Source organism: Syngnathus acus, chromosome 11 (assembly GCF_901709675.1).
Source record: "Syngnathus acus chromosome 11, fSynAcu1.2, whole genome shotgun sequence".
In the NCBI taxonomy this organism is placed as follows: Eukaryota; Metazoa; Chordata; class Actinopteri; order Syngnathiformes; family Syngnathidae; genus Syngnathus; species Syngnathus acus.
The window spans coordinates 1,061,329-1,088,632 of NC_051096.1; the positions used below are offsets into that span (position 1 = coordinate 1,061,329).

At 47.3% G+C, this 27,304-nt stretch overlaps 2 protein-coding genes and 1 long non-coding RNA gene across 6 annotated transcripts; 2 read left to right on the forward strand and 1 right to left on the reverse strand.

Annotated features, from left to right (window-relative positions):
• The first annotated feature begins 213 nt into the window (after positions 1 to 213).
• azin1b (antizyme inhibitor 1b) lies at positions 214 to 18,509 on the forward strand. Of its 2 annotated transcripts, none has more exons than XM_037264047.1 (11): positions 214 to 430; positions 1,181 to 1,324; positions 1,401 to 1,618; positions 1,761 to 1,934; positions 2,018 to 2,190; positions 3,400 to 3,613; positions 3,809 to 3,883; positions 4,157 to 4,322; positions 4,456 to 4,568; positions 15,385 to 15,605; positions 17,722 to 18,509. In XM_037264047.1, exons 3-11 carry the CDS (start codon positions 1,514 to 1,516, stop codon positions 17,783 to 17,785), a joined length of 1,305 nt encoding a protein of 434 aa, XP_037119942.1. In that variant the 5' UTR covers positions 214 to 430; positions 1,181 to 1,324; positions 1,401 to 1,513; the 3' UTR covers positions 17,786 to 18,509. The 2 variants fall into 2 exon arrangements, with proteins under 2 accessions (XP_037119942.1, XP_037119941.1); XM_037264046.1 differs by having other exon boundaries at positions 215 to 430; positions 4,453 to 4,568.
• LOC119130455 lies at positions 7,080 to 26,643 on the reverse strand. Its single transcript, XR_005099415.1, has 2 exons — positions 26,502 to 26,643; positions 7,080 to 7,548 (listed from the first exon to the last, which is right to left on the reverse strand). It is a non-coding gene; the product is annotated as an uncharacterized LOC119130455 (long non-coding RNA).
• adnp2b (ADNP homeobox 2b) lies at positions 19,552 to 24,789 on the forward strand. Of its 3 annotated transcripts, none has more exons than XM_037263802.1 (5): positions 19,552 to 19,838; positions 20,458 to 20,578; positions 20,637 to 20,756; positions 20,902 to 21,408; positions 21,556 to 24,789. In XM_037263802.1, the coding sequence occupies exons 2-5, from the start codon at positions 20,471 to 20,473 to the stop codon at positions 23,647 to 23,649; spliced, it is 2,829 nt and encodes a 942-aa protein (XP_037119697.1). In that variant the 5' UTR covers positions 19,552 to 19,838; positions 20,458 to 20,470; the 3' UTR covers positions 23,650 to 24,789. The 3 variants fall into 3 exon arrangements, with proteins under 3 accessions (XP_037119697.1, XP_037119698.1, XP_037119699.1); XM_037263803.1 differs by lacking the exon at positions 19,552 to 19,838 and adding an exon at positions 19,845 to 19,995; XM_037263804.1 differs by lacking the exons at positions 19,552 to 19,838; positions 20,458 to 20,578 and having other exon boundaries at positions 20,641 to 20,756; positions 20,871 to 21,408.
• Positions 26,644 to 27,304: the final 661 nt, after the last annotated feature.

The window sequence follows — 27,304 nt, forward strand, 5'->3', positions numbered from 1 at the left end:
GTGTTTGTGACGGGCCTGACGAAAACTCGCACAAAAGCCATGAATGACAGCGGCGAGTGTCCCTTCAACTGGGAAGTGCATGATTACGTAAAGCCGACAAAGCGCAATCCCGATTTGTCCTTTCGGAACTACATATTTGGTTTCGCCCGCTCCAAACACCGTGCGCTGATTGGCCCGCCGCCCAAGACAGGCCACGCCCACGAAAAGCTTGCTGAGCTTTTGCTACTTTCTGCCGCCGCTGTCGGTGTAGATCTGCTGCCACCGACGAAGAGACAAGATTACTACAAGGACCCTGCAATCCCGACGCTTCGACGAGCCATATGGCCACAGCAGCCGCCGTTCTTTCTTTTAACCTGGGGCCCACTACTCTTTAAAAATTCCGCCGAAAAAGAGAAGACGATTTACTGAAACCTTCTGGCCGTTATCTCACGTAAGCAGATCGCCAAGTGTGTGTGAGTGTCTGTGGAGTTAACATGGCGGGTTGCTCTTTCCGCTTCCATTGCCCCAAACATGACAGTCCGAGGCAATGTGGTTTCCCGTTTCCTCGAATGTCATTAACGTGTGCTTCAAATACGTAAAAGGCTACCCAGCTAGCCTAACGTTACAGTCGGCTATTTAATACGTCGTGTAGCCCGACGGCAATAAAGGCTTTGCTAGAGTTATTTATAACGTGAGACGTTAACGTCAGCGTCTATGGCGGCGCGCTCGACGGCGCCACAACATTCATCTGTTCGTTTTCTGCCGACAAATTTCCTAATTTCCATCCTGTCGCCGTCTCAATTGAACAGCTACGCGGCATTGGCCGCTTTGTGATGTTTTTTAATGTGTGTTCGGCTGTGGCGTAGCCATTGAATCGCTAATCTCATTTGTTAAATTGTTTGGTGCGCATGCGCTGGTTTTTCTTGGAGGTGGCCATTATAGTAGTTTTAAAGGGCAGACCTTTTCCCAAGGCTGGAAAAAATGTTTTGCCTTTTTACAAAACCCGTTTTGACAGAATGTCACAATGACAAGACACACACGTTGCGGTGACAAAATAATGTTCCCTCTTGGAGTGAAGCAATTCTTTGAGGCCTTATTTGAGTTGTGATATCTATCAATAAAAAAAGACAACACTGGCTTGCCATATTGATTTCCATGTGAGGGTTTGTTGTGACAGTGTTGTATTTACATGTGTGTGCAGGGCTCCCCCATCTCTGCACAGGTGTATGAGCGCTATCCAGAGGGCCTAGGGGCGGCTCTGTACCGGGAGCACTTTGACTTCAACGCTGAGCCGCCTTGGGATCCTAGCTGATAGCGGTACAAGTCCATCTCCAGACTTGTCCATGTGAGTCTGCCACGCGTGCGCATTGTTGTTTCTCCCAACATTTATATAATCATGTGTTTTTTGTTTGCCCCCCTAGTTTGTTGCATAACCGGTAGGAACCCCCAATTGGCTCAGTCGTGACCCCCTCGCCACAAACTAGCCCTCACTCGTCGTTCTTTATGAGTTTTGGCTCGCTGGAATACGGATAAGATGAAAGGATTCACCGACCGACCCGACGGCTACACCGTCGAGCTGCTGGAGAGCGGCGCCACCCTCAATGATGTCATTGACGAGCGCATTTGCCAACAGGCCCTGGTTGGTACACAGACTGGGAATTTTCTGCGTTTTTCTAAATAGCAGACCGGCTGTTAAGTTACTTGCCTGGAGATGGGAACAGAACGTCTTCATTTTTCTGGAATAAGTAGTAGTTTGAGCCCAAGTTGTTTTGTGTTGACAGGCGGAGAAGAGTGCCTTCATGGTGGCTGATTTGGGCGCTCTGATGCATCAGCACGCCCGCTGGAGAAGCACCGCGCCGCGCCTGCAGCCGTACTTTCCGCTCCGGTGCAACCGCAGCCCGGCGGTCGTCGAGGTGCTCGCCTCTCTGGGCCTGGGCTTCGTCTGCGCCAGCAAAGTCAGCACCTGCATTAATTGCATAGGTTGCAACAAACTTGGAGCTCATTTGGAGGGTTTTTAATCATGTTGCATTGCTCGCAGGCCGAAGTCAACCTGGCGCTGGAGCACGGCGCGTCGCCCAACAACATCATCCTGGCGGGTGTCTGCAAGCAGCTGGCGCTCGTTAAGGCCGCCGCCAAGCACGACGTGTGCCACCTCGTCTGCGAGAATGAGGCCGAACTGGCCAAGATCGCGCGCCTCCACCCGCGTGCCAAGTAGAAAGCACCATAAACTCTTAGCATAGCGTATTTTCCGCACTATTAGGCGCACTTAAAAACTTCACACAGTCCGCCTTATAATGCAGAGCGCCTTATAGATGGATCAATTGATGAATTTGTTGATCCATACTGGTTGTACACAGCGCTCTGCCAAAATGTTTCAGTACGTTTTAGTACGACTAGTAAATTATAAGGTCGCATCGCTTCACAGCATTACGGCAACCGTGGTCAGGAGCGTCACTGAATAGCTGTTGTACCCGCGAGGCTATTTCATTTCAAAATAGGCTGTTCCGTTAATGTTTTCCAGTACGTTTACGGATCAATATGCAACGGAATCATAAATAAGCAGCACTAATGTGTTAAATCGGTATTTAGACTGTTCCGATCACTTATATGGGAGGGGGTTTGAGAAACGTGATTGTTTACAGGGGGTCGCATGACACTTTGCTGAGGCTCATGGGAGTCTGCGAGCTGAGGCTCATGGGAATTTGCGGGTGGCTAATGCCGTGATCAGGGGGTGTCACTGACTAGCTGTTGTACATTTCAAAATGGGCTGTTCTGTTAATGTTTTCGAGTACGTTTACGGATCAATATGCAACGGAATCATTAAGACCGATTTAACACATTGGTGCTGCTACCAATGTGTTAAATCGGTCTTTAGTCGGTTCCGATCACTTTTATGGGAGAGAGTTTGAGAAACGTGATTGTTTACAGGGGGCCGCCATGACACTTTGCTGAGGCTCATGGGAGTCTGCGAGGTGAGGCTCATGGGAGTTTGCTGGTGGGCTAATGCTATAATGATAGCTGCTATACGCACGAGGCTCTTTCATTTAAAAAAAAGGCTTCTCCGTTAATGTTTCGAGTAAATTTACGGATCGATATGGAAGGGAAACATAAGTAAGCCGTACCAATGTGTTAGATCGAACTTTAGTCGATTCCGATCACTTTTATAGGAGATAGTTTGAGAAACGCGATTGTTTACTGAGGGCTCGTTGGTTATTGGCTAGTAGATGCATACCGCAACCCTAGTCAACCTCAGTTTGATGCAGTATAGCTTATTCCGGTGCGCCCTATATATGAAATAATTTCTAAAATAAAAAATTCAATGAGGGTGCGCCTTATAATCCAGTGCGCCTTATGGTGCGAAAAATACGGTAATTGTTCAAGACAAGAAACGACATTGAGCTTTTGTGACTCACCTTGCAGATTGCTGCTGCAGCTGAGCACGGAGGCCCACGCTGCCGAGACCAGCGTGGCCTTTGGCGCCACACTGAAGAGCTGCTGTCACCTGCTGGAGGTGGCCAAGACGCTCGGCGTGCGGGTGGTGGGCGTGGCCTTCCATGTGCCGACCTCCTGCCAGGAACCGCAGCGGGCCTACGGTCATGCCCTGGCCGACGCTCGCTGCCTCTTTGACATGGGGGTAAGTGCCCGCCCGAGATGTGACCGAAAGTGTATCCACATTAAACGTTGCAACTCAAAATTTCACACACAACGTTTAAGGCTGACAACAGAAAAAATAAAACCATTCGAAATGGGGAGCGTAGCAAATAATTTTTGAGCTGTCTCAGCCTTCAGCCCTTATCAGAGGCTAACGTCAGGTTGTTACTTGTTCCAGGCGGACCTGGGCTTCACCATGAACATCCTGGACATTGGCAGTGGATTCACCGGCTCTGAATTCCAACTCAAAGAGGTCAGCACCTTGACTGTCATCTTGAGCTCAGACTTTGACCTGATTAATGGCAGCCAGGCTGCACGCAGATAAGACTTGTTTACTTTTGGAAGGTTTTGTCACTCGAGCTGTGTTTGGCAGCGATGGCCATCGTCGCCTTGTTTGAGTGTCAAGCGGCCACTTTCCGGAATCGCGTGCATGTAACAGACGGACGACATGGTCACCATTTGCGTCCAAGTGAAACACGGTGGCAGTTTGACGTTTGCCATCCATGTGCTGTTGTTGCGTGTGCAGGTGGAAGCTGCCGTCAGCCCGCTCCTTGACGCGTACTTCCCGCCGTTGTCTGGTGTGCACGTGCTGGCCCAGCCGGGCTCCTTCTACGTGGCGTCAGCCTTCAGCCTGGCCGTCAGCATCATCGCCAAGGAGGTGGTAACCCGCCGCTGGGACGCCTTCACTCCAGGTGGGTACACTTTGTGACTCGCACGCCCCGCGTGGCCATTGAGTAACGCCTGTTGCGTAATCTGAATACATGGCTGGAGCTCAAATTTCACTCGGGTGTTCTTATTGTTGTTCCACATTTCCGACCTCAGCAGGCAATGACGACGCCGAGTGCGCCGAATTCCTGTACTACATGAACGAGGGCGTTTATGGCCCGTTTGGCGCCAAGCTCCTGGGGAACACCATCACCGCCCCGGCGGTGCACAAGGTTTGACCGCCGCCCACCTGACAGCCTGAACATATCGCCTGAAAGTGGGTCAACTTTATGGCAGGAACTTGACATGAACAATGTGCGTTGACCTTTTACACCGTCATGTTTTGTACACGCATGTCCTACTCCGAACCGAACAAAACAAGGACCAAAACTTTGCGCAATGTTTTCCCACATTTGAAACAGTGAACAAGATGGAAACTTTTTTTAGTTTAAAATAATCAAATGGGTTGCTGTTGATTAGTCTTGATTGATTGAAACTTTATTGATCCCTGGGGGTGGGGAAATCCACGGGAGGGAGGGAGAGAGGGGGAGAGGGGTGGAGGGGTGGGGGAGAGAGAGATGCTCACTAACTTATTTTGCAAGAATCATGCGAGAGAGCGAGGGAGAACGAGAGGGAGAGGACGAGGGAGAGGATGAGGGAGAGAACGAGAGAGGGAGAGAGAGAATGAGGGAGAGAGACAACGAGAGGACGAGAGAGACAACGAGAGACAACGAGAGTGAGAAAAAGAGGGAGAACGAGAGAGAGAAAAAGAGGGAGAATGAGAGAGAGAGAACGAGAGAAGGAGAGAGAACGAGAGGAGAGAGAACAAGAGAAGGAGAGAGAGAACGAGAGAGAGAGAGAGAGAGAGGGAGAATGAGAGAGAGAGGGAGAATGAGAGAGAGAAAGAGAGGGAGAACGAGAGAGAGAAAGAGAGGGAGAACGAGAGAGAAAGAGAGGGAGAACGAGAGAGAGAGAGAGAGAACGAACGAGAGAGAGAACGAACGAGAGAGAGAACGAACGAGAGAGAGAACGAACGAGAGAGAGAACGAACGAGAGAGAGAACGAACGAGAGAGAGAACGAGAGAGAGAGAGAACGAGAGAGAGAGAGAAAGAGGTCGAGAGAGAGAACGAGAGAACTAAAGAATGAGAGAGAGAACGAAAGAGAACGAGAGAGAACAAGAGAACGAGAGAGAGAATGAGAGGGCGAGGGAGAAAACGAGAGAACGAGAGAGAGAGAAAGAGAGAGAGAGAGAAAGAGAGTGAGAGAGAGAGAACGTGTTAGAGTGGTGCTCACTCGAACTTATTTTGCAAGAACCACGGGAGACAGTATGCCCTTTTAAACACCTGCAGGTGGAGAGGCACAGCGACGATCGAATGAGGTCTGACTCTGGCCTCTTGCAAGAGCATTTTTATTAAGAGAAACAGGGTGGGGGTGAGAGTGGACTGGATGGAGAGAAAGCCCTTGACCTCTAGTCAAAGCATAGCAGGGGGTGTTTTACGACGTTGTGTAGGATGGGACAAGCTAGGTTATTTATTACAGGTTACATTCCAACATAAGCATAAAACTAATCTAGCTAGGTTATTTATTACAGGTTACATTCCAACATAATCATACGATCAAGATAATCTGGGAAAACCCTGACATATCCCATCTGTTTATCATATGATTGTCACCCCAATCAACAAATACAAGCAAGAAAATATAACAAAGAAAGAAGAATAGAAAAAATAACAAAATAAAGATAAAAAAACAGATGATAGTGGACGGGCTGGGGATCACGTAGGGTGATACATGATAAAAACAACAAACAATGACAGTAATAATTTCCAGTGGAGATGAGGTTTTTCCTCAATACTCCAGCCCAATTTTAGTGTGTGAGTGAAAAACCTGCGGCAAGATGTTATAATGCAGGAAAGGTCTCACACGGTCCCTCTGCCTTAGGCGACCAGAATGCTATCAATAAAGAAAAAGAAAAACACAGAAACAGTACATCATTGTATCCATCACTTGCAAAGCATTTTCGATGGTCAAATCATCAAGTTTCTGTAAAACATGCTCAGCTAAACAGCATCTACGCAATCCACGTTTCATTATAGTTATCACATCCGTCACGTCTAAGAAGTTGTATCTGTACTTGTGCTACGGTAGAATACACAACCGTCGTCACAGCAGACTTCAAACATGGGATAACACAGGTCGTAAACAAGCAAAACAACACCAGCACAACAAGCAGAGGAGTCACAAATTTCAACAGTAGTTGCCACCAGTTGCCAGAGAATAGCCATGAAAAGAAATCCCATTGATGTGGGACTTTGTCATTTAACACGGCCTGCTGTAAGTTCTTCAGTGAAGTCATGGCATCCTCGATGTGTGTGTCGTTATCTCCTGGAATGTATGTGCAACAGGAAGTCCCAATGATGTGGCACACACCACCTTGTGCTGCCGTCAACAAGTCCAGAACCATCCTGTTTTGCACGACCATCAGTCTAATAGCCTGAATCTCTCTTTTTATCCATCGTTGACTTGCCGTGAGAGATTCACAAAGGATTGAAAACGATAGTTCAGTGTCTCGATGAAGAGTGATTGTTTTCCAACTCCGATCCAAGGAAAAAGCGCAAGAACAACTTTGTCTCCGATGGACTATACTTTATGGTCGTCTGGAACATTCGCACCCCAGACAGGGTCATGAGGGTCAAAGGTTGCAACAGCCCTGCGTCGACGTCCAGAAGAGTTGTGTGCTGTCGTCAGCTGATGATATTGAACCCTGTAGGTGTGGTCGGTCACCCACACTCGTGCACACACTCGTGTTCAGTTGGCAGGCAGCATCGGACAACTCTTGTGACCACAAAGCCATGATCCGTTCTGAATGAAGTAGGTCCCGTCCGATGGTGCAGCCATGTTGGTAGTAGAGCCCTTACGCCTTGAAATGGCTCTCCCATCCAGGCACACAGCGGTGATGTCCAAAGCTCCCATCCAGTTTCCTCCTGGAGAGCAGTCGTCGTTAATGCATTTGTGGGTCTCGTTACCTTGGATGTAACGTGTGTAATTCACTCCAGCTGGTCTCTCTGTGTAGGCCACTTGCGGCAATGTTTGTCCTTTAACAGTCACATTGAAATTTGTCCAGAAAAGCTGATCACAGGCACCGTCTGCAAGTCCACGGCGGGAAGGGTCGGCATCACTGACTGTGACAGCACGGTGTTGATATCCAACTCCTCCCATGGATGCCATACATTTCGCTTCAGTGACATTCATTGTGTGGAGGAAGAGGGGAGTTTCGAACACACACATAACATCCCTCCTGTGTGTGAGCTCTCACAGTGACCTTTACATACCGGCACCAAGTGTTGGTTTCGTATGGGTTTCTGGGGTCCCATGACAAGTCCTCAAAGTTCTCATCGTGTGACCATCGTTTTCCACGGTCAACATTGTCACTTGGTCTGTTCAGATGTGTCCATAGACCATAGCACGCTCCAACCACAACGCAGCAGAGGATCCACCTGGCATGTGGAGCCCCGTTGCTACTAGGATGACAGGGACACCGAGACATACCCTCGCCTAGCGGAGTGGGGATCGATGGATTCTTCAACATTGAGACGCCCCACCCTAAACGATGAGACTCAGACTTCCCCACCACCCCGAAATGAGGGGTCCAGCACTCCCTGCATTTTGCAGTGGCTGAGGTGAATCTTCGCTGGGCCTTCCAGCAATGTTCAGTGCAGTGGGGGTAGTCAGCAAGACTTTTAATGGTCCCTCCCACCATGGCTGGCCCATTTTTGACGACCTTTATGTCGTTCGTCTCAGTCTCCTGGCTTGGAGCGGTTGTTGACCTGTGGGGAAGAAAGATCAGGCGGCAGTAAATTTGCATTTGACACATCTTTCAGTTTGAGTGCCCTGATCATGCTATCTGCCAAGGAATGTTCTTCGTCTGTCCTTTGCAACTCTTGTAGTCAATTGTAATGCCCTTTTGAACTAGGCAGAGGAGTGTTTGCGGGAAGAGTTTGAGCACTTCCTAATGATTCCTCCTAACATCCAACTTTCTGACCACCCAACCTCCACTGTGGTGCAGCGAACTTACTATTTTATTGAGTAGGTACATTGAGCAACCTAGCTTCCTCTTGACTGAATTCACTTTAGTCCAAATGTCCTATTCTAAAATTTATATAACTCGACCTCTACTTCTTAAGCCTGACAAGCCAAAATATCAGATCTCGCTCTTGTTTCCTACCTTTTTAGCCTATTTGTTCTATCCAAATCTGTTCAGTCTCCGATTATGATGCTTTTCTCTGTAGCTCTACACATTATTCAATTTTTTATCAAATCTCCTCAGTTCTGTCAAACTCAGTGCACAATGAAGCTCCCTTCCACTTTGACCCAAGCTCCACCAAGTTTGGTAACGCCACAGCACGGTGTGCGATTTGGTTGTCGGACACTTAATGTCCATGTGTCTTTTGCAGCACCTCACCCTCTCAAGTTGGTGTTCTTTTGTTGTTGCTTCAGAGCCAACCCATCCATCACTCTCGAATGAGTCCATTGTTCAAATGAGTAAATTTTCATCATTGTGTGTTCCTCCGCTTCTCACTGTCTTTTCTCGTCCCCGAGGATGTCGTCTTTCCTCCGGAGTGTACTTGCCCCCTCCAAGCACAACAACAGTCTTTCCTTGTCCTTGCCAAAGGTCAAAGGTGCCTCAAAGCCAGGCACCGTTTTGTAGTCGTCCACGGCTGCAGGCGGAGTCTCGGGATCGAGTTTCAGGGATCCTGGCACTGAGAGTGACAGACTGGGACATCAAACTTGTAACCAAATGTAGCTGCTGCTCAAAAATGTGACTTAGAATATGGTGCTGTGAATTTCCAATCTCCCCGATCAAATTGGATCCCGCTTCTTAGCTCTTCTTTCTCATGCGCCTGTTAGCCTGCAATTGTCCAAATCAAAAATGTTGTTTTCTTTTAACTGTCTTTCTTTTGAACCTCTAAATCTCTCGTGTTGCTAACCTATCTACACCAGGAAACCATTTAAAGGGTCTTAAAGAAAGGACCAACAGATTACTCCCAATATCTCCTCATTATTTATGAGTTAGCCCCCCTTTCTTCACTCACTCCCTCTTTCTGAGGCTTGGCAACGCCCATGCCTCACACCTTGACAAACTTTTTGAGAGAACGTGTTCTTTACTACATATGATTGATTCTATCATTTAATTTGACTTTCTTTCCAAAACGCTTCTCAATTTCCCAGTTCACACCTCCTGCATGTGTTACAGGTTCTCCAGTTTTTTTTTTTTTTTGGTTTTTTTCCTCTAGTTAATTATCAATCCAAAAGCAACCTTTTTTTTTCTTTTAGCATTTAACTTACTCAAAATCAGTCTTTCATCAAAGTCGCTCTACTAATTTTCCATAGTAGTCGCCAACAACTTCAACCATTCAACCTGTTTTTTCCTTTCATTCAGGCAATCATTCATCAATGCTCATTTGCATCTCACACACAGTCTCCAAAAAGGAGTCTTTCCATCACATTGGTCCCAATTCATCCAAGCTCACCACACAACATTCATATACCATTTTCAACTCAAGGTTCCAGCTCATTGGCTCTAGTGGTAGAGTGTCCGCCCTGAGACTGGAAGGTTGTGGGTTCAAACCCCGGCCGGGTCATACCAAAGACTATAAAAATGGGACCCATTGCCTCCCTGCTTGGCACTCAGCATTAAGGGTTGGAATTGGGGGGTTAGATCACCAACTGATTCCCGAGCGCGGCACCGCTGCTGCTCACTGCTCCCCTCTCCCCCAGGGGATGGATTAAAATCACACGGGGATGGGTTAAATGCAGAGGACAAATTTCACCACACCCAGGTGTGTGTGTGACGATCATTGGGACTTTAACTTTAACTTTAGAACAATCCACCAATCCAAAAAAAAACTCAACACAAAAAAACTACTGGCAAATTAATCGGAATTTTTTCTATGTTTTTAAATTTAAAGAACTCAATCTCTTAGATTTAGCTCGCATCGGTTTGTATAATCTTATAACACAACTAATCAATTATTCCTATTAAATGTAGCATTGCAATGTCTTAAATTCACAATTTTGCTTCTTCCAATTCCTGAAAGCATGTTCTGTCGGTTTTTTTTTTTCTTTGAATTTCTCATGAGGGCTCGATACGAACATGCACTAGTGTGGATCAGTTTCTGCTCGCAAACAGATTTGTCTCTTTTCCTCTCATTTTTATCTTTCAGAATTGTTTCTGTTCTGCGGTGCAAATTGGATAGAGCACAGTCTAGCAAATTTCTTTACACTAAAAGTTTAGCCAATTGTCATCATTTTAACACATACGCACACATGCACAGCTCTCGCGCGCGAAAGGTAGGTCCCAGCACCAATGATTCGTCACAGGCTGGCCATTTCCTGCAGTCGATCATGGGCTGGTCCCTCCCACGCACACGAGGACAGCACATTCTAATCTTTCATTTATCTTCTAGAAGCAAGTTACATTTATTTACCACTTGAAATTTTAACTTTAGTGTACACACACAATTTGATCTCTGGTCATTTGTCATTGGGCATACAAACAGCATTGTCATACTTCTAGGATGGACAGGAGCTCTAATAATCTAAAAAAAAATTCTAATAATCTGACAATGACATGTTCTGCTGTCATATGGGCATCTATTCTTTCTTTCTCTATTAGCATGAGCGGTCAAAGGGGAGGAAGCTTGTCATGCTGAAAATGTGACTTTTCCTCTGCCTCTTCCTCCGCCCTTTGATTGGTTTTGTTTTTTTCTAAAACACTCTTTTGACCAGTGTCCACGTTTCCCACAGTTCCAACAGTTGTCAGAATCTGATGGGGGTTTTGAATTGTATGGTGGCCTTCGGCCTTGTTGGTCTCTAACTCTTCCTCTGCCCCTTTGGGAACTTTGAAAGAAGACCGTTGTATCTTCATCTAGATCATTACCATCATCATCTAGATCAGGGGTCACCAACTCCGGTCCTCAAGGGCGCCAATCCAGCCTGTTTTAGGTGCAGCCCTGCAACAACACACCTGATTCAAATGATCAGCTCATCAGCAAGCTCTATTAAGGCTGATAGCGATCCTGATTATTTGAATCAGGTGTGTTGCAGGGGGGATACATCTAAAACAGGCTGGATTGGCGCCCTTGAGGACCGGAGTTGGTGACCCCTGATCTAGATGAAATACATCGGAACTTTCGCCTTTTTTGATACTCGCAGCCTCATCACTTTTCACCTTTCTATTTTTTGTCTTTTGGATTTGTTTTCTCCTCTCTTGTGAAGCTTTCAACCACACTCTAGCACAACTCAATTCTCTCTCTTTTCTTTCCTTTCTCAGTCCCTTTGGCTTCCTAGCCACACTCTCCAAAAGTTCTCCCACAACGTTCCACATTTCAACTTTCAACTTTCCTTGTACTCCATACTTTTTCTTCCACTTCGGCATGTATTGCATACAATTAGAAAATCTACTCGCCATGAACTTCTCATCTCCTTCAAGAGCTAGAGATTTATCGTTCTTATTTCCATCTTAATTTTAGTAGTTTTCATCCATCCATCCATCTTCTTCCGCTTATCCGGGGTCGGGTCGCGGGGGCAGCAGCTTCAGGAGGGACTCCCAGACTTCCCTCTCCCCAGCCACTTTTTAGTAGTTTTAGTTTTTCCAATTTGTTTTCAATCTTTTTTTTTTTCTTTGAGGATCCTCAATGCAGGTTTAAATTGACCTTTCAACAAATTACTAGCCTGTGTTATTGCTGTGGATCAATGCTAGAACTGCTATTTAGTCAATTTATCCTACCAGTCACACACTCAACCACACAAGTTTCTTATCCCTGCCTACGCGAAGTCCTCTTTTATAAAAAAAAAAAAAAAAAAAAAAAGGCTGCTTCATCCGGAGCGGGGACTCTACAACACCCCCTCCTTCCCTGGGCCCTGCCTACGCGAAGTCCTCTTTTATAAAAAAAAAAAAAAAAAAAAAAAAGGCTGCTTCATCCGGAGCGGGGACTCTACAACACCCCCTCCTTCCCTGGGCCCTGCCTACGCGAAGTCCTCTTTAAAAAAAAAAAAAAAAAAAAAAGAGCTGCTTCATCCGGAGAGGGGACTCTACAACACCCCTTCCTTCCCTGGGAACTAAAGACAACAGTCCTGTTACCCAGCCCTGCCAACGCGAAGTTGTACTCTTTAGAACAGTGGTTGTCAAATGAGGGTACACTGAGGTACTCCAGGGGGTACGTGAGATTTTACAAAAATATATAAAACAGTTTGAGAACCACTGCTCCAGAAGAGCCACTTCATCCGGAGGGGGACTCTACAACACCCCCTCCTTCCACAAGACTTAAGATCTTCTGTCATGCCTATTTTTTTTCCCTGTGCACTTTTACTTGTACGCGTTTCACAACAACACAATCATACAACTTTAGGGCTTTAACTTACTTGTCCCCTGGTTCGTTGCACTGCCGGATCCCGTCAATCCACCTCTGTCAGACGAAGGCAGACCTAAGATGCTGGCCCAGCGAAGAACTTCCTTCCCAGGTCTTTCTTTTCCAGGTCCTCCTAATGGACGCTGGCTTGTCGACAAAGCAGCACGTCCTCCTCCGTCAGCCAGGGTATGAGAGAATCCGGGTCACGGCACCAAAATATTAGAGTGATGCTCACTCTAACTTATTTTGCAAGAACCACACGGGAGACAGTATGCCCTTTTAAACACCTGCAGGTGGAGAGTCATTCGTCGCTGTGCATACAACGACGCTCGAATGAGGTCTGACCCTAGCCTCTTGCAAGAGCATTTTTATTAAGAGAAACAGGGTGAGAGTGGACTGGATGGAGAGAAAGCCCTTGACCTCTAGTCAAAGCATAGCAGGGGGTGTTTTACGACGTTGTGTAGGATGGGACAAGCTAGGTTATTTATTACAGGTTACATTCCAACATAAGCATAAAACTAATCTAGCTAGGTTATTTATTACAGGTTACATTCCAACATAATCATACGATCAAGATAATCTGGAAAACCCTGACATATCCCACCTGTTTATCATATGATTGTCACCCCAATCAACAAATACAAGCAAGAAAATATAACAAAGAAAGAAGAATAGAAAAAATAATAACAAAATAAAGATAAAAAAAACAGATGATAGTGGACGGGCTGGGGATCACGTAGGGTGATACATGATAAAAACAACAAACAAGAACAAGAGAGAGAACGAGAGAGAGAGCGAACGAGAGAGAGAACAAGAGAGAGAGAGCGAACGAGAGAACGAGAGAGAGAATGAGAGAGAGAGAACGAGAGGACGAGAGAGAACGAGAGAGAACGAGAGAGAGAGAACCAACGAGAGAATGAGAGAGAGAGAACCAACGAGAGAACGAACGAGAGAACGAAAGAGAGAACAAACAAGAGAACGAGAGAGAGAACGAGAGAGAGAACAAGAGAGAACGAGAGAGAGAACAAGAGAGAACGAGAGAGAACGAGCGAATGAGAGAGAACGAGAGAGAACGAGCGTACGAGAGAGAGAACGAGAACGAGAGAGAGAACGAGAACGAGAGAGAGAACGAGAACGAGAGAGAGAACGAGAGAATGAGAGAGAGAACGAAAGAACGAGAGAGAACGAGAGAACAAGAGAGAGAATGTGAGAACAAGAGAGAGAATGTGAGAATGAGAGAGAGAACGAGAGAGAAAGAGGGAGAGAACAATAGAGAGAAAGAGAGAGAGAACGGGAGAAAGAGAGAGAGAATGAGAGAACGAGAGAGAGAGAACGAGAGAGAAAGAGAACGAGAGAGAACGAGAGAGAACGCAAGAGAAAACAAAAGAGAGAACGAGAGAGAGAACGAGAGAGAGAACAAGAGAACGAGACAGAACGAGACAGAGAACGAGAGAATGAGAGAACGAGAGAAAACGAGACGAGAGAGAGAAAGACAGAACGAGAGAGAAAGACAGAACGAGAGAGAAAGAGAGAACGAGAGAGAACGAGAGAACGAGAAAGAGAGAACGAGAGAACGAAAGAGAGAACAAGAGAACGAAAGAGAGAACGAGAGAGAGAGAGAGAACGAGAGAACAAGAGAGAGAATAAGAGAACGAGAGAAAGAGAAAGAGAATGAGAAAGAGAGAACGAGAAAGAGAAAGAGAAAGAATGAGAAAGAGAACGAGAGAGAACGAGAGAGAGAGAGAGAGAATGAGAAAGAGAAAACGAGAGAGCGAGAGAAAGAGAGAACGAGAGAGCGAGAGAGAGAATGAGAGAGAATGAGAGAGAGAGAGAACGAGAGAGAGAGAGAGAACTCGCTCACAGTAAGGGTGTGTGGGTGTGAGTGTGTGTGTCACAATAATACAACCAGCGCGGTGCAGTTGCGCGTTCGGTAGTGCGCTGCAGTTGCGCGATCGGACAAAAACGCGCAAATGAAAAAATGCTCAAAAAAGTCTAGGAACGGATTAAAAATGTTTCCATTATTTGTAAAATAGATTCGGAATTCGACCGATTCGCTTCTCAAACCGCCTTCTGGAACGGATTGTGGTCGAAAACGGAGGCTTGACTGTATTATATTCACCTTGGTAGCCCACCAAGCAGGAATATTTTTTTAACAAAACTGTTGAAATTGAGTGATGAAATTATAATGGTTTTGGGATTGCTATACTGCCAAAATCCAGGAGTTTCCAGGGAGCTAATGCCCCTGAGCCCTCTCCGGGGCATTGCCCCTGGCCCCCCGCGGCCCCCAATGGGGGCCTGTGGGCCCTGTGGCCCCCAATAGGGGCCTGTGGCCCCTGCAGCCCCCAATTGCCCCCATTGGCAGGGGCCTGCGGCCCCTGGCTCCCCGCGACAAGTGGGGGGGGGGCACAGGCCCCCCCAGTGGGGCATGCGGCCCCCAGACCCCGGCTACTTTTCAGTGTTTTTTTTCATTTGCCGTTCTCATCCCTGATACAAGAAAAGTTAAACTAAGAAAATTAAACCCAAACTGGGTTCACCGAATGTGTTGCAATTGACCTTGAATTGACTTTGGGATGACCAAATGCCCGGTAGGAGACTTGATGCTTGTGTTTTACATTCTTGCCATTGTTTTGCATGCAGCAGGCGCCGTGCGCTGCCACTGCGGCGTACCCAAGCCGTCTGCGGGGTCCCACGCTGGACCAGATAGACCTGGTGGTGGAGCGCTGCCTCCTGCCCGAGCTCAGTGTGGGCGACTGGCTGCTCTTTGCCAACATGGGCGCCTGCGGCCTGGATGTCCTCGCCGGACACACGTGTGCCTCACCGCAGCCGCCCGTTTACTACGCCGCCACCTCCTCCGACTGGTAAGGCGTTCTTTGGACAGGCCATTGGGGTTGCAACCCCACCCCCACAAAAAAAATCCACATTCAAATAATTAGTTAGAAATAAAAAACCAAAATGATTTAAATCAAACAAAAACAAGTCTAATAATTATATCAAACCTCCCAAAATTGTGATTTTAATTATTTATTTTAATTAGGGAAGACAATATTTGAATTACGCCCTAAAACAAAACACAATCCAAATCAACCCTCCAAATTACAATTGAGATCAATACTACACTGCCCAAAAAAATTAAAGGAACTGGTTTTTATCAGGGTATGGCATGAATTCAATTAGACTTTTATGATAAGGTTTTGGTCAGGTACGTGATAGAGGAGGTTGTTAATCAGTTTCAGCTGCATTGGTGTTGATGGAATTAGCAACAGGTGCACTAGAGGGGCAACAACGAGATGGTCCCCAAAACAGGACTGATTTTGCAGGTGGAGGCCATTTCAAGTTCCTCCCTCTTGATTTTTTTTAACTGTTTTTGCACAAGTGTTGGCTTTAGCTCAGGGGTCTCAAACTCCAGTCCTCGGGGGCCGCATTCCTACATGTTTTCCAATTTTCCCTCGTTAAACACACCTGATTCAATTATCAGGCTCCTGCAGAACGTGAGGATGAACTGATCATTTGAATCAGGTGTGTTTAACGAGGAAAACATGTAGGAATGCGGCCCCCGAGGACTGGAGTTTGAGACCCCTGCTTTAGCTAGAGTCATTATCATGACTGGGAGCATGAGGCGATTTCTCAACCCTCCTGAAGTTGCGCAGATGGTCCAACTCCTCCAGGATGGCACATCCATGCGTGCTGTTGCAAGAAGATTTGATGTGTCTCCCAGTACAATCTCCAGAGCATGGAGGAGATTCCAGGAGACAGGTAGTTACTCTAGGAGAGCTGGACAGGGCCGTAAATGGTCCTCATTCCATCAGCAGGACCAATATCTGCTGCTTTGTGCAAGGAGGAACAGGTTGAGTACTGCCCGAGCCCTACAGAATGACCTCCAGCAGGCTACTGGTGTGAATGTCTCTGCCCGAACAGTCAGAAACTTCACGAGGGTGGCCTCAAGGCACGACGTCCTGTAGTGTTTCCTGTGCTCATAGCTCAGCACCGTGGAGCTCGATTGGCATTTTCCATAGAACAGTAGAATTGGCAAGTCCGCCACTGGCGCCCTGTGCTTTTCACAGATGAGAGCAGGTTTACCCTGAGCAACTGTGATAGATGTGAAAGGGTCTGGAGAAGCCAAGGAGAGCGCTATGCTGCATGCAACATCATTCAGCATGACTGGTTTGGTGGTGGGTCAGTGATGGTCTGGGGAGGCATTTCCATGTAGGGACGAACAGACCTCTACAGGCTAGAGAACGGCAGTCTGACTACCATTAGGTATCGGGATGAAATGCCCGACCTCATGTGGCAAGAGTATGCAGTATCTGGAGGATGAAGGAATTGACACAATTGAATGGCCCTCACGATCACCTGATCTAAACCCGATAGAACACCTCTGGGACATAATGTTTCGGTCCATCAGACGCCGCCAGGTTGCTCCTCGGATTTTACAGGAGCTCACTGATGCCCTTAGACAGATCTGGGAGGACATCTCACAAGACACCATCCGTCGTCTCATTAGGAGCATGCCGCGACGTTGTCAAGCATGCATACAAGCTTGTGGGGGCCACACAAGATATTGAAAAGAATTTTGAGTTGCAGAAATTGAATTTAGGCAAAAAGGACGAGCCTGCCATATCATTTTTTCACTTTGAGTTTTGGGGTGTCTGCATACTGAGCCCTCTGTAGGCTGAAAACTTTTATTTCCATTAAAATATGTGGCATCCTTTTGTTCCTGAGACATTAAACTGTCCATACCAGTATAGATATCCCCCCCAAAAAATTTCACCATTGAAATCTGATGTGTTTTCAAAGTGTTCCTTTAATTTTTTTGAGCAGTGTATATCTAAATAAATAAAATAATAAATACATTTGCCAAAATATCATACTGTTTTTTGTCATAAACAAATACCTTATTTCTATGAAGTTCTTTGTGTAATTCTTTGTATCAACTTAAAGAAATGTCTGACAATGACAACTGGTTGTGGTCTGCAGGTACAAAATGCAGGAAGTGGGCGTGACGCTGGAGGGTGCCGTCAAGACCTTTGCCTTTGTGTAGTAGCCCTAAAAGCCCCCCTCACCACCCCCAAGCGTCTCGCTGTGGTCGACATTCCAGCCAGCGTTTTATCACAAAATACTCCCTTCCTCCCACCATTCTTTTTTTGCCCTGCCATGTCCAATCAATCCCGCCCAAGTGATGTTATGCAACAAAATGGACGACTCTGGAGATGGAACCCTCCCCCACCACCGCCACACTAACCCAGGACTGGATGGGGGGGGGGGTTCCACTCATTATTATGATCATAATAATAATCCCTTTTACAAAATTGCTAATTGTGTGTGCGAATGTGTGCGTGTGTGTACATTTTTGAAGAACATTAATGTACCTCAGACCCCAGCATAGCTAAAATGATATTATTTCAGATTTTTTGTGTATTTATTGGATCAAGTTGTGGCTGTGGCGACGGCTTTCTCCTAATAATGTTGTTTTTGTTTGTTTGTTTCCTAAATGGCTTCTGATGTTCTGTGACTGTCATTTCTCACCTGAAAATGGCCACTGACTCATCCCCTGGCCCATTTGTACAGTTCGCTTCATGAAAGGCAACCACTCTCTGTCTGCCTGTGTTGCAAAAAGAACAACTCATGTATTCAAAACGACTTTCTGTTTAAAAGCACAAATGGACCACACCCTGTTTTTTTGTTGGTTGGTTTTGAACTGTCAGTTGTGTTTGTTGAAGTAATGAAAGTGATTAATTTAATACATTACAGACTGAAATCATTCATCCTGTGTCAGTGATTGATTTACAGTTGGCATTCCATCAATGTAATTGCCATATGTTTGCAACTTGTTAATTGTAATAGGTGCTATGTTACGTAGCACACAGGAATCCTCTGACCAAAATTATTTTAATGCTAAAATATGATTGCATTAATTTTGCAATTTGACTCTGCTAGTTTGTTTTGGAAGTGGTGAGGTTAACATTTTGCTTATTGCCTAATCTGCGAACATTTTAGATAGGTGTTGAGATTATTGTGGAAAAAACGATTTTTGGGAAAACATTTTTTAAATTTATTTACTGAATGTGATTTTGAAATATTAGCCATTCTCGCTCGAAGCTAAAATAGATTTGTTTAATGTTAGTGAAAGTTATATTTTAAACGTTTTGTCAAACTTAAGTTTCTTGTAAAAACACTTGGGTACACACTGTGAACATTTGGGTAAAATGTTAGAAATGAGTTATGCCTCGTCCGTACAGTTGTGATGTTTGCATAAATATGCAAGTTGAGTTTTTGTAGAAAAACATTGAAAGTTATGATTTTATATAAAAAAAAAGCCGTTAACGTAATATTTTCAAAAATATTTTTGGTCTTATTTGAAAACATTTTCGTATTTTTTTTTTTTGCAATAGCTAGCCTCAAAATTTGGCAGAACGCTTAGCTCTCATTTGCTCCAGCACAATGATGACTAGCGTATGATTGGCTAATAAAAGTAGCCTGATATGACATCACTGAGGATAGGCACCGCCCATTTAGCTCACTTTTCTTGCCTCCCATTGGCCGGGCTCAGCAGTGAGCCACTGCTCACTCACACAGCTCTCGTAGCCACGCCCCCTTTCACCAAGCTAACACGGTTAACGTTCAAAACCAATTAGCGAGTCAGGAAATCAATAAAAGTCCAAAAGTCAACTAAAAACTCGTGTACTCGAACTCTGAAAGTCAGTAAAACTCATTAGTAGGCTAGTAAAAAGTTATTTAGCTAAAAAGCTAGGAGGCCTCGTATTGGTCAGTTCAGGTGGTATGCAAATGAGGAAGCCCTACGTCACATCCTGAACTTGAGCGCCATTTTTTCCGTAACGGCGAAGAAAGGGGACAAAAAGCCGCGTGAAAAAAATCGCTGATGCCCACACACGCGGCTCACTAACGAAGCACTTGAAACCCCCGGAGCGCCCCACAGACGCGCGGGATGCAGCTCGGCTGAGCGTGCCGGCGACGGCGCAGGAATACGGAGAGAATTCGGCGGGCGGACTAGAGTTGTCGCGGGGGGACGAGTGGAGGAAGTGGGGCGAAGGCGGAGCTAGCACAGCCGAACCCTACCTCGGAGCCCAGTGCAGGTAGACGTCCGCCGGCAGGGTGTCGATTGTTAGGGGCAGGGAGGAGGCTCCTGTGACCCGGCGTGATGCTGTCACCGCGACGTCCAATCACTTGGGCACGCACACGTAGACAAAACACTCGCGCACGCTTGTTTACAGTTATGGCTGCCCAGTCAAGGTAACATACTATAACATACATGCATGTTGAGATTTAGTGTCACATAACTTTGCACAACTCTATGACAGTCCGTCTCCATATTGATAGTAATATAATCAATTTAATACACAGATATTTTTTTATATTGTCCAGGGATTGAAATGATAATTGACAACGATGTCCCTGTATGGCTGCTGGAAAATTCGAGCACTTACCAAGCGTCCAGTCAGTTGGCCGTGATGTCATCAGCTACGCCGCTTACAGCCACCAGGGGACAATAATGCGACAAGTCAGTTTAGGATGCTTTTGTAAAACAAGAAAAACGCGACAAATGCAACAAGCAAGGCTCAGTTTACCGTGATTCAGATTTTGGAGATGACCACGACCAATGATATGCTATGCAAGCGTGACAATCCATTCTTTGATTGGTCCAAGAAATGAGCACCAAATGAATGGCATAAACCGCCTTACTTGTGTCTGCAGGACGTGAGCAAGAATGTATCAACTCCCGCTGACCAATTTGGAGAAAGTCCGCAAGGCACGCAAGGCGGTGAAGAACGTGCTGAGTGAGATTGGCCTGGAAGACTGCAAGAACCTCCTCAAGGTACTCAGTTATACCTCAACTCAAAAATAAAAACAATATTTAAGTTTTGTTGTTTCAGGAGCTTGATGGTGAAAATGTTGAGAAAGATACAGAGGAAGACTCAGAGGAAGAAGATCCTTTACTGGGCACCGAGTGGACCGACTTTACCGACGGATACAACGGACGACTACGCAAGAAGGTGACTTGAGCAAATAGCCCACCTGAGCAAACATTGAAATGCCTTTTTCATTTGTTTTGACAGTGTGAAAGAGTTTAAAAGGAAGGTTTTTAACATTAGTATTCCACCCCCAAGGACTAACTGGCTTGCCCCCTTGTCCCTGCAGTGGCCTTACCGCTCTCGCACCTTGTGCTGCGTCATGTGCAAGTACTCGTCCAAGAACATCTACCACTACCGCAACCATGTGGCGCGCTGCCACGAGTACTTGCAGCGCCTGTGCACACTCGCCTCCTGCCAGCGATGTGTCTTTGTGGCGCCCCCGCGTGTCGTCAAAAAGCACATCCTACTCTTCCATGGGGGCCGTGCAACCGATCCGGTGACATCGGCCGGGGCGGCGACCCCGGCGCAGCCCGCCGTGGCCCAGCAAGTCATTGAGCGCTACAAGTGCAGGAAGTGTTCTTACCCGTCGCACTCCGTGTTTGCCGTCAAGAAGCACATCATCCTCAAGCACCTGGAGGGCGTGGCCGAACGATACATTGGCTACCGACACCCGATAGCGGGTTCCAACGCCAAGCTATACTGCTGCAAACTGTGCACAGTCAACACGGGCAACCTGGACCAGATGCTGCACCACCTGCTGGTGGACCCCAAGCACTACAGCATCAGCACGCAGGTAAACAGATTTTGTCTAAGTGAAGCGATACCTTGACTTACTGTATGAGTGCCTCCAGTGTAGCTGATTACATTACCACAATTCCAAACCTTAAATCCTCATGGAAGTGGACCGGAAATGCTCAGCCCTTTGTAATTTTACTCACAGGTGCAGGCGATGATTTATGACAACAAGGCGGGCCCCGCCGCTGCCCCCAGAGCCATCTCGGCGGCAAACAGCAACGGTCTTTACGTCACGCTTCCCAGCCTGGCGCCAAAGCCCGTCAACAAGTCCTTAGTGCCGCCTAGCAACGGGCAGCCCAGTGGCAGAACTGTGGTGGCGCTACAGCAGCTGCAAGGGGCGTCCAACAGTGCCACCCTGATCTGCGCCCCCGGGAGCAACCAGACTTTCCTGCCCCCGCAGGCCTCTGCGCTGGTCCAGTTGGCGAGCGCCGAGGCCAAGGGTTTGCTCCAGCCCAGTGCCACCATCTCCCTGCGAGGATCATCAGTGGTGCAGTATCCTGCCGTGAAGCCGCCGCCAGTGGCCTCGCCTCAGACGCAACAGGTCCTGATCCCGGCGCCAAAACCAGCCGCGGTGCAGATCCCGCCGGCCACCCAGGTGACGCTCCAAGGCACCATGCTCACCTCCCAGTCTCTCCTGAGCCATCTCATCCCAACTGGCAACCGCGTCAACGGCATGCCCACGTACACCTTCGCGCCCCTCCAGGTGGCTGTGCCCATCACACAGAGCTCTGCCAAGCCCACCGAGCAGACCGCCACCCAGGCCAAGAAGTGGATCACCTGCCCTCTCTGCAACGAACTCTTCCCCAGCAATGTCTTTGACATGCACATAGAGGTAGCCCACCAGAACAAGTTGGCCGCGGCCCGTACGGAGAGCCTGGCGGGCCGAGCGGCCTTCCTCAGGAAGATGCCCGACAAGACCATCAAGTGTCTGACGTGCAAGGTGCTGCTGTCTGAGAAGAGCGTCCTGCAGCACCTGCTCCACGGCCTCAGCTGCCTCTACTGCGCCACCTTGTTCTTCTCCGTCAAGCAGCTGGCCGAGCATGTCAAGAAGCACGACCCCAGCAGCAAACTCTACTGTGACTTTCTGCGCCAGAACTACAAAATCTATAGCAAGGCCACCTCCGGCATTCTCATACCCTACTTTGACGTCACCACTGAGGCGCCGCAGGAAATCCTGGGCGAGTGCGAAGTCGACCTGGCTCTGGTCACCAGCTCGCTGGAGCTCATCTACGTCAAGCTGCTGCCCAGCACCCACTCCCAAGTCTCCCCGGCGCCTGTCAAAGTCAACGCCTCCTGCTGCCCCTTCTGCGACGAGAAGTTTCAGGAGGAGGCCATGTACCTGCAGCACCTGAAGCAGAAGCACCTGGTCGCGCCCACCATCCACGCCATCCTCAAGACAGACGCCTTCAAGTGTATCTACTGCAACGGGGTCTACACGGGCAAGGTGACCCAACAAGCCGTCATGCTGCACATCCAGCGGTGCCGCTGTTCCCCAAAGCCCCCGCGGGCTCCCAAAATCACTGCCCCGCCCCCTCCGCCGCTCGCTAAACCTGCTCAGGCGCCTCGCCAGCCCTCAGGGCTCTTCTTCCTCCAGGTGCCCCAAGGGGTGACAGTCAAACCGCTGCAACCCAAGCCGCCTCCTCCACCCCCACCGCCGTCGCAGAACAAGGAGCAGCTGGAATCCACCAAGAGACTGGAGGCCGCCTTGAAGCAGGTCATCGAGCTCAACAAGCGAGAGCGCGAGCAGAAGGCGGCTGTGCGTAGGAAGGAACCGCTGGAACCCGAAATCGTGGCGGACTCCAAGGTCAAGCTGGCGCTGGAGCCGATGCCGCCAGACCGCCGCGGCCATGAAGAACGCCGTGACTTCATCGCACGCTACTTCAACGCCAGGCCGTACATCACCCGCGTCGAGGTAGAAGAGCTGTGCCGCCGCCTGTCGCTCAGCAAGTCGGAGCTGGTGGCCCTCTTCAGCGCCAAGCGTGTCCGCTGCATGAAGAGCTTCAATGGAAGCACCGCCGCCGTGCTCTTGGGCTTTGACATGACGCAACTGGCGCGGTTGCGACACCCGCTTGAAATACCTGAGCAGAGGGTTGTCGAGTCAAGGGAAACGCAGCTGGACGAGCTGCCGGAGGTACTGGCAGATGCCAGGGAGGCGCCGCTTGAACCAGAACCGGGACCCATGGACGAAAGTGGCAATGACAAAACAGCTGCTGAGGTGCCTATGCAGCAAAATGATTGACAGGAGGAGAATACTTGGGAAAAGAATTTCCAAACTCTGCCATGCCATGCCAAAATCCGTGTGTAAACTCACACCATGCCCTGTAAAAAGGTTCATGGCTGCCTCGAAATGTCGCAAAGTGGCGAGCAAAGTGGCGAGCAAAGTGTTACTTTTCAATTATACATGGCTTTGGTGCCATCTTGTGACAGCTTTGTGCTCATCAGCGACAGCACAGACAGAATAGTCGGTTTTTCAACAAATAACAAAATATTGTGTGCATTTTGAATTATGTGCATATTTCTTTACTTTGTAGCTACAATTGAGCATTTTGTGTGTTCTTGGGGTCTCAAAGTAATTTGTCACGTAAGTGAGCCTCTCTCTGCCTCCGAACCTTGCAGTTAATTGTGAAGTAAATGATATCCCCTGCCCACAAATGAAGTTGAAATAATGTTCTATGCTAGCAAAGCCCTACTTTTGTCCAAATCAAGCTCCTCTACTTACACAGATGGCATTGAGCACTTTTTATGCTTTGGCCCAAGCAGAAAAACAGCAACTAAAGGATTGGTATCGAAAAACATGTTCAAATCCAGGTTGCACTGTAATTTTGATTGTATCAGGGTAAGCCGTGACGTTTATTAATAACTGTCACGTGGTTGTAGTATTTTGGTTGTTCACTCAAGGTGGCCCTTTCACCCAGGGGTGTGGTGACTGAAAAGCACTGACTTGCTCCTCCTGCTTTGACTTTCCAAGCCCACTTTTTGTGATAGGAATGTGCTCAGTTTTGTTACTGTTAACACGTAAATAAGTAAAAAAAAAATTCTATTTACCTATTCTGTTTTCCACAAGCATCCAGACCTAATTCACGCCCTCTTTATAATTATTTTTTTATTTAATTTTTTTAAACGAGTAATGTAAACGACTTGATGGAAATAAACGCACGTATAGTTTTGGTCACCACACACGGATTTAGAGTTCTGCAGTGTATACTATGGTCTGTCATGTTCTTCTGACACAGCTGCTTCCTTTTTTTTGTACTGTATTTTTATTTTGGGACATTTCCCAATGAGTGAGTGAGTGAGTGTGTGTGTGTGTGGCTAAAACCATCCCTTTTCTTTCCTCGACTTTCCGCAACGTCGTACGAAAATTAAAATGTTTTCATTACTTGTTTGTGCTTTTATCATCTTTACTGCACTGCATTAGTTATGTTTCCAAGGCATAAATCATTTTGAGGTTGATTGATTGATTGATTGATTGATTGATTGATAGAACTTTATTCATCCCACAGCGGGGAAATTCACTTGTCACAGCAGCGCATATGAGTGCAAGAATAATTCGAGTGCAAGAATAAAACAAGTGCCAGAATTACAAAAAGGGTAAATAACAGACAAGGACAAACACAAGTGCTGCTAGTGCTGCTAGTAGAGATGAAACACATTCATTTTATTAGGTGGCATGCATGTTGTTAAGTCTGACAGCAGAGGGAATGAAGGACCTGCGGAACCTTCCTACACCGAGGGTGCAAAAGTCTGCCGCTAAAGGAGCTGCTCAGGGACCACACAGTCTCATGGAGGGGGTGAGAGGTGTTGTCCATGATGGATTTAAGCTTAATCAACGTCCTCCTCTCACCCACAACCTCAATGGAGTCCAGGGGACAGCCCAGAACAGAGCTCGCTCTTCTGACCATCTTATTCAGTCTCCCCCTGTCCCGGTCAGTACTGCCCCCACCCCGGCAGACCACAGCGTAGAGGATGGCTGAGGCCACCACAGAGTAATAGAAGGTCCGGAGGAGAGCCCTGCACACACCGAAGGACCTCAGTCTCCTCAGCAGGTGGCGGCGACTCTGGCCCTTTTTGTACAGGCCGTGGGTGTGATCAGTCCAGTCCAGTTTGTTGTTAAGGCGAACACCCAGGAATTTGTAGTTCTCCACTACCTCAATGTCCGATCCCTGGATGTTCATCGGAGTGAAGATGGGTGCTGTCCTCCCGAAGCTCACAATCAACTCCTTCGTCTTGCTGGTGTTCAGCTGAAACTGGTTGAGCGCACACCAGCTGACAAAGTCCTTGATGACCGTCCTATATTCCAGATCGTTCCCTTCCGAGACATATCCAATAATGGCCGTGTCGTCGGAGAACTTCTGGATGTGGCAGTGAGCGAAGTCGTGAGTAAAGTCTGAAGTGAACAGGGTGAAAAGGAAAGGAGAGAGCACTGTACCGTGGGGGACACCTGTGCTGCAGCGCACCACGTCGGACTCACAGCGATGTAACCACATACTGCGGCCAGTCGGTGAGGAAGTCCGTTGTCCATGCAGCCAAGCGCTGGTCCACACCCGCCTTCTCCATCTTCACCCTAAGCAGTGATGGCTGGATGGTGTTAAAGGTGCTGGAGAAATTGAAGAACATGATCCTCCCAGTGCTCCTGTTGTCCTCCAGGTGAAGCAGTGTTCTGTGCAGTAAATAAATCACTGCATCGTCCACCCCAACACCAGGCCGGTAAGCAAACTGCAGGGGGTCCAGCTGCACTCCTGTCAGGTCTAAGTACCATAAGACATTATTTTATACACTGAAACAAGAGAAGAAGACAACCAGTATTCTTTTTGCTCGCGAGGAGAATTAGGTAGAAGGCCCAGTTAACAGTCCTCCACCAATTCTGGACTCCTCTTCCGCTATCTCCTCTTTTTATTATGGGTTGCCCTGGTTACAAGAGGCGTTGCTACACTAAAGGGAGGGGAGATTGTGACTGTAGCAACGCTGTTTAGCTAGCTAATAATGTTGTGTGGTGCGAGGCCGCATGGCCTTGGCCGATCCGTGACCCCAGGAATGCAGAGTCTGTTCTTAGGTGGTTGGCAGCCTCGTTCTCGGCTGCACTCCCCAAACCTGGATGCCGCGTCCCTGTAAAACAATGCTCTAGACTTTCTTGCTACGTTTCACACAATAATAATAATGAGTAAATAATCAGATACCTCTCGTGTATACACTCCAACAAACGTTAAGTAGATGTAAGATAACTTGCATGAAGTCTACTTAAACAAACATTGAGTAAATGTGGGATAACTTAAAAACTGTCCCGGTCAACAACAATTTATGAATAGAAACTACAAAGTATAAAAGAGAAAGAACTTCTCTTGAACTAAACAAAGAACAAAGGTGTTCTGTTCATAACTAGTGAGGGCCTCTCACAGATAAGAAAAGGAAGGGAGTATAAGAACTCCTTAAAGCTAGACAGATATTGTCAGGTTTAATCCGCTGACTGAACAATTAAGAGAAGAGCAACAGCAAACAAACCACAAGTGAGACAGAATATCAAGTCTTTTCTCGCGAGGAGTGCAGTACAGATAGTTTACAACAATCTCACTACACTAAATATCTGTGTACACTCCCGCTCTTTTTATTTGGATTTGCCCTACCCACAATTATGAGGCAAAAGCCCCTAAAGGAAGGGGGAAGCACGTGGGCTTTGCCTCGTAAGCAAGAAATCACCAGGTGTTACATACTAATAAGAACGTGAGGAAAAGGAGTTTGAGTTGAGAAGAGAAAGTCCTTGAGCTCTAGCCAAAACATAGCAAGGGATGTTTTACGACCTTGTGTAGGATGAGACAAGCTAGGTTATTAATTACTGGATACGCACTAACATAATCTAACGATCAAGATAGTTTGGAAAACCCAGACTTTGATGGTCA